General features: G+C 38.6%; 1 protein-coding gene across 5 annotated transcripts in view; it reads right to left on the reverse strand.

The window, feature by feature from the left end:
• tbc1d22b (TBC1 domain family, member 22B) overlaps positions 1-12,157 on the reverse strand; it is a 203,253-nt gene that overhangs the window by 37,414 nt on the left and 153,682 nt on the right. For 3 of the 5 annotated variants that reach the window (XM_055654616.1, XM_055654614.1, XM_055654619.1), the window contains 2 exons: positions 7,640-7,715; positions 4,819-4,946 (listed from right to left, as the gene is read on the reverse strand). In XM_055654616.1, coding sequence (XP_055510591.1) covers positions 4,819-4,946; positions 7,640-7,715 — 204 coding nt within the window. Of the gene's footprint in view, positions 1-2,797; positions 3,044-4,818; positions 4,947-7,639; positions 7,716-12,157 lie in introns of those variants that run through there. The other 2 variants (XM_055654618.1, XM_055654617.1) reach the window with 2 other exon arrangements.

Raw genomic sequence — 12,157 nt, forward strand, 5'->3', positions numbered from 1 at the left:
CAAGAGGCAGTCACACAGCATGTAAAGAGGTCATTTGGCCCAACTAGTTTGTGCTGACAAAAGATGCCTTGTCTGTGCTAGTTCCATTTGCCTGTATTTGCCCATATCCCTCGAAAGATTTCCTATCCATGTACTTGTCAAATAACTGAATAAGTGAACAGGTGATCGATGGTCGCCATGGATCCAGTGGGCCGATGGGTCTGCTTCCAAGCTGTTTCTTTTACTAAAAAAAAACACATTTTCCTGCTGCAAAAAGCTTTGTTTTACATTAAATAATTCCAAATACACCAGAACAAAGGTGTATATCATATTGCTTTCTTGTAATTATGAAACACTTACAATTATTTTCTACTAGCATTTTACTATTAAAAGCTATAAAATGTATCAATAATCGCTTGCAGGATTGCTCGTTCTAATAATGAGTGCAATTCATTACAGCATTTAAAGAATTATTTAATTCCTTGAAGAATTCTCAGCAGTACTAAATCAGCTTTGTCCTTGATTTCTGAAGCAAAGGGCCCAAGAGATTGTCCCAGAAAAGGCCAAAGCATTTAAGTATTGCATGAGCACGACACTTCATTGCGAAAAAAGCAATTAAAGCACTTTAAAAAATAAACTGCATGACACAATTTTACTTGTCAGTCTGATAAGAAAGGCTGTTCTTGGTACCACAATGACATTCTGCTGCACCAGAAATAATATCAACAAGATTTGCTATAACGGTCTTCAATTAAACCATCTTCATAACAAATTAAATCCAAAAAATATTAAACAAGAACTTTAAAAAATATATCTAGGCGCAGCTGGTAGAGCTGCTATCTCACAACATCAGTGACCTGGGTTCAATCCTGACCTCAGCTGCTTTCTGCGTGAAGATTTTAGTTCTCCCTGTGACTGCGTGGGCTTTCCTTCTGGGTGCTCCGGTTTCCTCCCACATCCCAAAGATGTGCAAGTATGTAGGTTAATTGGTCCTCTATAAATTGTCCCCGGTGTGTAGGCAGTGGATGGGTAAGTGGATGTAGTGTAAACGGACGATCGATGGTCGACATGGACTCGGTGGGTTGAACGGCTTGTTTCCATGCTGTATCTTTCAATCAATCATAATTATTGTTCTGGATCACATGGCTATTGCAATATTGAACATGGAAACATTTTACAAAAGGCCCATGAAATTTGTAATTGTTTATTTTGTTGTTTAATACCAAATACGGGTACTTTAGTTTGGTTTAAATTAGTTTAGTTTAGAGATACAGCGTGGAAACAGGACCTAAACTGGGACGGCAAAGTGCTCTTTCAATCAGTGGTCTGTCCATTCCCACCACGTGGTCTGTCCGTTCCCACCACAGATGTGTCCTGACTTGCTGAGTTCCGTGTTTTATTGTTAAATAAGGTGTTGGACTGCTTAGGAATGCCTTGTGGCAAGCACCACCTATAAAATAATCAGTCATACATCTGTAAAATGGAATTTTGAAGGATTGTGATTTATTGCACTGTTCAGAATTCAGTGAATATGTCAGTGTAACATTTTTGTCTGTATTTAGAGGGTTAATAATTACCTTGGCCACTCTTACATTAATTTCAGTGCTGAAACTATTGATCTAGTACTACTGGGACACAAGAGGTAACAGGTGCTAGAAATTGGAGCATAAAATTTAATGTTATAACTTGCACATAAAAGTTGTACCCTTTATCTTTTATCTGTGCACGGCTTGACCGTATTCATGTCGTCTTTTCTTTGACTGGATAGCATGCAAACAAAAGCTTTTCAATGTAACTTGGTACACGTGATAATAAGAAACTAAACTAAGCCAATCTGCTGGATCAACTCAAGCAGCGTCTGTGAAGGCATACGAATTGTCAATGTTTTGGGTCGAGATGCCACTTGACCCGGTGAGTTCCTCCAGCAATTTCCAGATTTTTGCAATAAATGGTATATGTTCTTACTCTGGAAGTCTTTTGCTACTTTACTGCATAAAGCAGGAGTTCTTGCTCGTCACCTTTGATTTCAACACAATATCTAACCTTTGGCTCCTAATTTCTTCTCGTTGTGATTCATGAGATTTTTGAAAAAAAATCTCTTTCTGAACTGCTTTCTTTCTGCAATCTACAGAGCCTTAAAATCCATAGGGACTCTGTCTAACTACAGCCGTATTCTTTTTCATTCCGATTGTATTTGCACTTTAGACCTTTGCCCTTTTAACCTAGTCCACCTCGAAAAGAACAAAACCAAAAAAAAAAAATCCATTAACAAATGTTCAAACAAAGCAAATACACCAGTGGAATAGTTATAGCTGGAAGGAGAAAGCAAGTGATTAAGGAAAAGCACATTCACTTTCAATTTAGCTTCCCACAAACATTTTGCATACACATCTTTAATAAACAAGATTCGACCTAGCAACTATAGTTTTTTGAAAGCACTGGATCATTATTTATATAAAGCACCATTTCAAATCGATATACTGTACGTAAATCAGTGACCACTTGACTGGATTCATTCTGTTACTCGAACATGTCCCAATACTGATTGTCAGGGCAATTACTGAGACACAGTAATTGGTAATTTACAAAAAACGTGTCAATACCCAAACTGAACCAGTCCAGTTAAAAATCATCAGATTTTAGCTTGTGCAGTTACTGTTGCAATTATTCATAAGGAATTTTAAAAAATTGATAAAAAATTAAAACATTGCAGAACTACTAACTACAGATAGCAAAGTGATAATGAATGTGCTGTAGTAATATTTCTTATTTATATTGAAAATCCTCATTGAAGCAGGAACGAGGCTTGGACTCTGAATTCAAGAAATACATTTTATTTTGTAATGAAATATGCTATTGCTTAAATTCTGAAAGAATTGAGGCAAATAGACTTGCATGGAGATAACCATGCTCAATCCTAAATGTTTCCAGTTCAACAAAGCTCCAAAAATAAGTGCTAATGTTCTAGTCTCTCTCTCAGCTAATCCTGAACCTAATTGTGTGGTTTGATTCCATGTTGATCTTCAAAGTATGGATACCCAAGAATACCTCTCGATTTAAACTGCTTGAAATAGAAAACATATGCACATTATTATAATTAAGCTGGGTAAATAATTCTAAGACTCATTTAGCATTTGGTGCAAAATATAGGGTGGAACATAGGAGAAAATAAACAATTAAAATCTAGATACTTAATTTTAGGTAACACTTAGGGAGGAAGGTATTTCTGGGAATAATCCAGAAGATGCAGGATCATTTCATTCCAAAGAGGAAGAAATATTCTAAGGGGAGTAAGAGGCGACTGTGGCTGACAAGTGAAGTCAAGGACAGTATAAAAATAAAAGAGAAGACGTATAATATAGCAAAGATGAGCGGGAAGCCAGAGGATTGGGAAACTTTTAAAGAACAACAGAAGGTAACTAAAAAGGCAATATGGCGAGAAAAGATTAAGTACAGAATTAAGCTAGCCAAGAATATAAAGAAGGATAGTAAACGCTTCTTTAGGTATGTGAAGAAGAAAATATTAGTTAAGACAAATGTGGGTCCCTGAAGACAGAAACAGGAGAATTTATTATGGGGAACAAGGAAATGGCAAATGAGTTGAACAGGTATTTTGGTTGTGTCGTCACTAGGGAAGACACAAACAATCTCCCAGGTGTACGAGGGGACAGAGGACCTAGAGTGATGGAGGACCTGAAGGAAATTCATGTTAGTCAGGAAATGGTATTGGGTAGACTGATGGGACTGGAGGCCTGATGGTTGGATCCCAGGGTACTCAAGGAGGTGGCTCTAGAAATCGTGCACGCATTGGTGATGATTATCCAATGCTCTCTAGATTCTGGATCAGTTCCTGTGGATTGGAGGGTAGCTAATGTTATCCCACTTTTCAAGAAAAGAGAGAGAGAGAGCGAGAGTGAGAGCGAGAGCGAGAGCGAGAGCGAGAGAGAGAAACAAAAAGCAGGGAATTATAGACTATAATTATAGTTAGCCTAACATCAGTGATGGGGAAGATACTGGAGCAATTAACAAAGATGTAATAGTGGCACATTTGGATAGCAGTAATAGGATCGGTCCAAGTCAGCATGGATTTACGAAGGGGAAATTATGCTTGACAAATCTTCTGGGATGTTTTGAGGATGAAATGAGTAAAATGGGCAAGGGTGAGCCAGTGGATGTAGTGACCTGCAGTGTACTTTCAGAAAGCCTTTAACTTTGGACCCACCGAAAGTTCACCTATCTATATTCCACAGAGATGTTGCCTGACCCACTGAGTTTCACTCAGAAGGGTCCCAACTCGAAACATCACCTATCCATGTTCTCCTGAAATGCAACCTGACCTGCTGAGTTTACTCCAACACTTGATATCCATTTTGTCAAAATCATTGCTGGTACAAACGTTGTATGTTTTTAATCACATCAGGTTACTGGTTTGAATTTAAGCAAGTTTGAACTGACCTAGATTCTGGTTGAATGAAAAGGAGGCACAAGTTATAGCCGTCCCACGGTGCGAGTTCATTCCAAGAGTTCTCCCGAGTTAAAAAAAAATCAAACTCGTGGTAAGCATGGAGAATTAACGTAGCGGGTACGTCGGAGCATGGGGACATCTCTTAGCGGCTCATAACGCTAACGGCAGGCATTAAGGAAGACTCGCTAATGGCAGGTAATTACAGGAAGACTTGTGAAGATTTTTTAACACGTTGAAAAATGTCCACGAGAGACCCAAGTACCGACGAGTGGCAAATATCCGAGTTCGAATCAGGGCAAACTCGGGAGAGCTCTTGGAATGAACTCGTACCGTGGGACAGGGCTTTTAGAAGAGTTCAGAATTGTAACATTTACCTGGTATGTGTCCCAGAGACGGATGGTGCACCTAAGAGGCAGCTCCCTCATCAGCAAGTTATTCATCCAGCGGAACGCAAACTGTAGATATTCTACTTCATACTTCCTGAAGTGAACGTGGATTTGCTCTGCAGAGATAAATGCAGGGAACACACCTCAGAATTATTATCACCAGCTTATTTCGTAGAGCCAAGCAGAATCAAAACAGAGCAAAAGATCCCAAATTCAATTCCATGCCCACAACAGCTCGATTCAAATGAAAACGTTAGGCAGAACATCATATATTGACTGCCATAATCATGACCATGAAATGAAAAAACAGCTTTTGATTTCTATCCAGTTATGACTGCTAGATATATTATGTCGGGCAAAATATTCATTGTCCAAGGTCACTGGAACTTAGGCAATATACTTAGACTCATTGGAGACCCTCTGACCATCTGTAATTGGACTTTATCTTGCACTAAATGTTATTCCCTTTATCCGGTATCTGTACACTGTGGATGGCTCGATTGCAATCATGTATTGTCTTTCTGCTGACTGGTTAACACACAATAAAAGCAATTCACTGTGCCTTGGTACACGTTCCACTAAACTATACGGGTCTTTTAATAGCACTAACTTTATTTTTGTTACTTCAAGCTAAAAGTAATAAAAGGCTGGATGTTACATTGTTTAATGCACAAGTGTCAATAGAAGCGATTGCCTATCTATTTCAATAGACTCCCATGATTAAAATGGCAGCTGTGTTCTTAAAAGACAATGGTGTCCGATGACTGCAGGGACGTTACATAATCCCTCCAATACTGTTTAAATCCACAACAGCTTTTTTGCTGTTTTCAATTTCCAAAGTAGTTTTTTTAGTTCTCTGGTTCCAAAACAAAATTACTTTGTAACCAATTAGACCCACGTAAAGCATATGGTGCCCTTTAAATCATCATTCACATTATATCCAATTTATATTATTGAAGCATGAGTTGTAACAGAAATACCTGTGTGCAGGAGACACAAACAAAAAAAAACAAAACAACAGAATGTATGTTGATTCCTGTCGGAAAGCATAAATAAGCCTTTCTAAACATTCCCTTCCCTCATTGCCATCATTTGGCAATAACAGGGGTAATTAAAAGGGACAAAGTACTTCAATAATTTGGTATTTACTCGATGAGAACAAAGTTCATATCCAGCATCTATGAAGACAACTGCAAATTGAATTGGGCATCTCTTCAAGGTTCACATCAAATTGGATCTATTCTGCACTTACAGCAGTAAATTGCAATTTTGTAAAGCGTATGAGACCTTATATAGTGCTGAAGCTGCAATCACAACAGGAAGACCGTAGACATAAATGAAAACAGTTTCATTGTTAACACCAATCTGCCTCTCAACTCAAAATAACAGATGATTGTCTGCTTTTATGATCACCCTGTGTATAAATTGTATGACAGACATGTGTGATATATGCAAGCAACTTGACTTAATTGCTCAACTTCCCCAGAAATCATTATTTCTTCACCATTACAAGCAGGATTGAATATATTTTCTTTGCAATTCAATCTGGCAGATTATTTTTGTTTAAATTGATAAATGATATTTCCACTATTTTTAATACAGTTGGGGGTAATTTCACTTTTTTTCTTTCAGCAAAATTAAGTTTTTCTCCATCTGAAAAAATTCCTTCTGCATAGTCATAAAAGCACCGAGGCGCAGCGATATAGTTGCTGCCTTACAGTGCCAAAGACCCGGGTTTGATCCTCACTACGGGCGCTGTCTGTACACAGTTTGCACATTCTCCCTGTGATGCGTGGGTTTTCTCCAGGTGCTCGGGTTTCCTCCCACACTCCAAAGACATACACATTTGTAGGTTAATTGGCTTCTATAAATTGTTCTTGATGTGTAGGATAGAATTAGTGTACTGGTGATCTTTAGTCAGTGTGGATTCGGTGGGCAGAAGGTCCCGTTTCCACACTGTATCTCTAAAGTATTCATCTGAAACTAACTGATTCTAGGCATGAAATGAAAAAGGAGTTTTGCAGCAATTTCATTTTCCATTTAAAAACACAAAGCTGGCCCACATTAAATGTACAATTTAATCAATAATCTTTTAATGTGAATGATTCTTTGGTGGATTATTTTTCAGTTCTCAAACTTTGAATTTCAACGTAAAACTGAACACCTATCCATGATCTCCAGAGATGCTGCCTGATCTTCTGTTAGTCCCGCACTTTTTTTTAAAAAGTCATTCAGATCTTGTAAGACTATTAAATATTATTGCTATTGTTGGATACTAGAATAGCACATTGCTCTGCTCTAAAATCAATTCAAAGATAAAATGTCTGTTGAAGCAGTAAGTTAATTGTTTCAAAATTACTTGAAAACCATTTAATATTATCTTGAATGTCTCAGTGGAACAGATGTTTTAAAAGATTAAAAATATCTGGTTAAAGAATAAAATATATTTGCAAAGTGTGCAAAATTAATCCTAGAGTAATAAAATATCAAGTCTCAACACAAAGATGATATCAGATTTCCCTGACACACGATATAATAAATTGGAATGCATATTCTATGCTTTTTGTTTTAAATTAGCTGTAATAGTTCACCAGAGCACAGAATGGTACAAAAAGAGCACGAGCCAAATGTTACCAGTGTGTCCACTCACCCTCAAATGAATAACAGATATGTCCATAGGCAAGTATAAACCCTAGGCTACGCTTAGCAATGGTAATGAGACATAAACAATGATACCTTGGCAAAGGCTTAAAAATAGATACCATCCTCGAGAGGAATCCCAGCTTTCAAGAATATGTTCCAGACTCACCATCGATTCTGCTGATGAGTTCTTCAAGTGCTTTTACTTTCTTCTGAATCCCTGGTTGTGCAAAAGTATAATTGTCCTTCAAGAAACCAAAAAGTGATTTGCTTAAATAATGGAACATCTTTTATTATTAAGATCGATTCTCAACATTTAGCTCATTGTTGATACGAAAAATTAAGCAGAATATGATGCTGGATTAAAAAGTGTATGCAACTCTGTGAACCGCTGTTAATCCAATGTGCCCCCCTCCTCTTCCTACATTTCTCTCATTGTCGATTTCACTCAGTGGGTGGTGGGTATATGGAACAATCTGCCAGAGGTGATAGTTGAGGCAGGTACTATAACATAAATTAAAAGACACTTGGATGGGTTCATGGATAGGAAAAGTTTAGATGGATGTGGGCCAACCACGGGTAAATGGGACTAGCTTAGATTGGGCATCTTATTCGGTAAGGGCAAATTAAACCGAAGAGCCTGTTTATGACCGATTCTTTTTCTTCATTCCCTGTACAGCGGTTAAGATATATCGTCTTAGGCACTATCCAATGGTAAGACTTCAAATCAAAGTTTGTTTGTTTCCTCAAATAGACTGTTTAAAAGACATTAGTTTCTAAATGTGGCAATTATCCAAGTTCATCCAGTTCAGGCAAGTAACCAGAGGAAGGATAGGACAAATGGAATTGCACTTCAAGGAGCTGACATGAAGTCTATTGGCTGAATAGTTCTTTCTGGTACTAATATAAAATAAAAGGCAATGCTGATGTTAAAAAAAACGTTGGGAATATTTTGGGGAAGAGCCTTAGTACTTGCCCATGTCTTAGTCATTGTTCCGAATTTGTTACCTTGCTGCACCCACCACAGGTAACCACAGCTGACAATTCGGGCTACCCTTTGTCTTTATATCTAACAAATGACAGTGAGCCTGCATGAGTATCCGTCCAATATTAGAGTTAAATCGTTTCATTGGACAATCTGCAGAATCGGTGCACATGCTAATCACATCAGTCTGTAATTTTGTTGTTTTGGTTTATTTGCAGCGATGAAGACTAAAAGATAAAGCAACTTAATAGCTAAAAAATTTCCAACAACTTAAATTGATTGATTTTGCCAACCATATCACTTGGGACAAAATAAAAACTTGGACAATGCTGAAAGAGAGAGCCATTTAATCTTCCTTTGTCATTCAGTTAACTGTAGATCATATGTGATCTCTTTCATAATTCCATCTATGTGTTTAGTTTTGTGACCATTGATATTTTTGATTTTATGAAAATCTACCTTAGTTTTTAACTTCAATTAAACCAGCTTTTAAACAGAGTTCCAGATTTCCACCAGACTTTTTGTGGTATTGTTTTCAGATATCACTTGTTTGTCCTCATTTGAAGTTCAGGATTAACTATGCCAAAAGAAGTTGTTTTATGTATCCGATCAAAAGAGCATGATTTTTTAACTGAAGATAGACACAAAATGCTCGAGTAAAGGGCCTGCCCTACTTGGACGACCTAATCCACGAGTTTAGAAGACCCTAGACGAGTTGAAAAAAATGTCAAGATCGCCGAAGTAAAAGACCTCCTACGACCATGTCTACGACCTCCTACGACCATGTCTACGACCTCCTACGACATGTCTACAACCTCCTACGACCCCTCTCGACCTCAGTCTTCCACACCTAAGACTAACTACAACTAGCTACGAGTGGAAAATGACCACATGATAAAATGTCAAGTTTGCATTTTTTTTTCTCGGGCCAGTTACCGACCTACGGCTATCTACGACTACCATCACAATCTACTACGACCTACCTACGAGTAAAAAGTATCAATTTTTTCCATGCCAACCTTTTTTTTACTCGTGGACATTTTTTATCAGGCTGGAAAAAACGCCACTACTTACATGAGTCCACAAGTACGCGGAGACCACTCACGAGCTTGAGGAAGAGTTACGAAGACCTCCTGCGACCTCCTATGACCTTGTGGTGACCATGCTGCGAGTATGAGTCAAGGACAAACTCGGCAGAGGTCGCCAATTAGGTCATGAAAGTGGGACAGGGGCTTAACTCAGCGGCACAGGCAGCATCTCTAGAGAGAAGGAATGGGTGGCATAACCCATTTCTTCTCTCTGGAGATGCTGTCTTTCCCGCTGAGTTACTCCAGCATTTTGTGTCTATCTTCGGTTTAAACCAGCATCTGCTTTTCTTTCCTACACATAATTTTTCAACTTGTTGATTTATTAGAGTAAATAATAATTCAGGAAAGGGAGCACAAATAGGCATTACTTAAGTGATTTTGATTAGGCCAACAAAAATTAAAGTGCATGTTTATTTATTGACAGGAATTATTTAAGAGAATACAAAGAAAAAGTGCAAATGATGGCTCATGTGTGCTTTCACTGACAGAATTATTAGTCTCAGCTTTATGGGAGACACAGATTTACCTCATTTTTTAAATGCAAGATAACAAGTCAAGTTAGGTGCAGCAATAAACAGTGTAAAGGGGTTCAGAAGGTTACAAAACGCTTAAGGCGAGTGGGAAATAGTGTGGCATGCAGAGTTCAATAAAGAAAGTACTCTAGTTATCTAAATGGTTAGAACCTAGGAATAGTGGAGAAGTAGACAGATGGAGCTCATGTAAAGCACCAACTAAACACATGTTGACATGGAATTAAAATTATAAATGGAAGATTACCTTTCATCCCCAGGGAAGAAGACGACATAAGGATGGAAGTTACATTTAGGTAGCTTGAACTTTAATTAGACTTTATTTAGAGCACTGTGGGCAGTTAAATGCAAAGGAAGTTATGTTGTTCAGAGAGTACATAGACAAAATTGATTTTTGAACAAGAATGATTAAAATTACTCCCTTCAAACAAATGCAAGATGAATAGATTCAATGGGCAAAAGAGAAATTTGTAATAGAAAAGATCCCATGTGGTTAAATTTCATAGCGTCAGATTTTAATAAAGGCCATTTTTATACATTTTCGTTTCACCATGTAGAAATTTCAGCAGTGTGTTTATACATAGTCCCCCCATTTCAGGGCACGATAATGTTTGGGACACAGCAATGTCATGTAAATGAAAGTAGTCATGCTTAGTATTTTGTTGCATATCCTTTGCATGCAATGACTTCTTGAAATCTCCGATTCATAGACATCACTAGTTGCTGGGTGTCTTCTCTGGTGATGCTCTGATTTGTATTGCAGCCATCTTTAGCTTATGCTTGTTTTGGGGGGTTGTCCTCTTCAGTTTTCACTTCAGAATATAAAAGTCATGCTCAATTGGGTTCAGGTCAGGTGATTGACTTGGCCACTCAAGAATTGACCATTTTTTAGCTTTGAAATACTCCTTTGTTGCTTTAGCAATCTTTGGGATTATTGTTTAGAATGAACCACCGGCCAATGCGATTTTAGGTATTTGTTTTAAACTTGAGCAGATAGGAAGCGTCTATACACTTCAGAATTCATTATGCTGCAACCATCAGTAGTTGTACATCCATGAAGATAACTGAGCCTGTACCTTCAGCAGCCATACATGCTCAGGTCATAACATCCCCACCACCGTGTTTCACAGATGAGGTGGTATCCTTTGGATTTTGCGCAAGTCCTTCTCTCCTCCATACTTTGCTCTTGCCATCACTCTGATATAAGTTAATATTTGTCTCATCTGTCCACAAGACCTTTTTCAGGAACTGTTGTTGCTCTTTTAAGTACTTCATGGCAAACTGTAACCCAGCCATCTTATTTTTGCGGCTAACCAGTGGTTTGCATCTTGCAGTGTAGCCTCTGTATTTCTGTTTATGAAGTCATCTGCAGACAGTGGTTATTGACAAATTAACACCTGAAGAGTGTTTCTGATCTGTCGGACAGGTGTTTGGGGATTTTTCTTTATTATAGAGAGAATTTTTCTGTCATCAGCTGTGGAGGTCTTCCTTGGCCTGCCAGTCCCGTTGCAATTAATAAGTTCTCTTTCTTCTTAAGTAGTGCTCTCTTTCTTCTTAATGATGTCCCAAACATCATTTTGGTAAGCCTGTTTGGCTGATATCTCAAATAGTTCTATTCTTGTTTCAGTCTCATATTGGCTTCCTTGACTTTCATTGGCACAACTTTGGTCCTCATGTTGATAAGCGGCAATAAAAGTTTCCAAAGGTGATGGAAAGACTGGAGGATAGATTCTGTGCTGAGAGCTCCCTTATACCTGCATTAAGGAGGTAATTTTACTTCGGAGTCACGTGAGTGATTCCGTGAAGACCCCAGCTCCAGTGCGCATGCGGCATAATCGCACAGCGTGCAGAACGCGGCCAGCGGGAGTCGGGCGCTCCCGCATCCAAGGACGTGAGGTAAGTACTTACCTTAATCGGGCCTTGTGGTTTTTGCTCCAGGGGGAGCAAAGTGAGGCATGGTGAGCGGGCCCCGTTTCGACTCCAGCGTGGGGCCGACAGTGACGGGGAAAAGGTGCTACCCGGACCGCAAACGTTGCGGACCGCTGCAAGGAGCTGCGCTAATGCCGGTCCGCTGAACAGCTGTT

The sequence above is a fragment of the Leucoraja erinacea genome, chromosome 24, assembly GCF_028641065.1.
Source record: "Leucoraja erinacea ecotype New England chromosome 24, Leri_hhj_1, whole genome shotgun sequence".
Lineage (NCBI taxonomy): Eukaryota > Metazoa > Chordata > Chondrichthyes > Rajiformes > Rajidae > Leucoraja > Leucoraja erinaceus.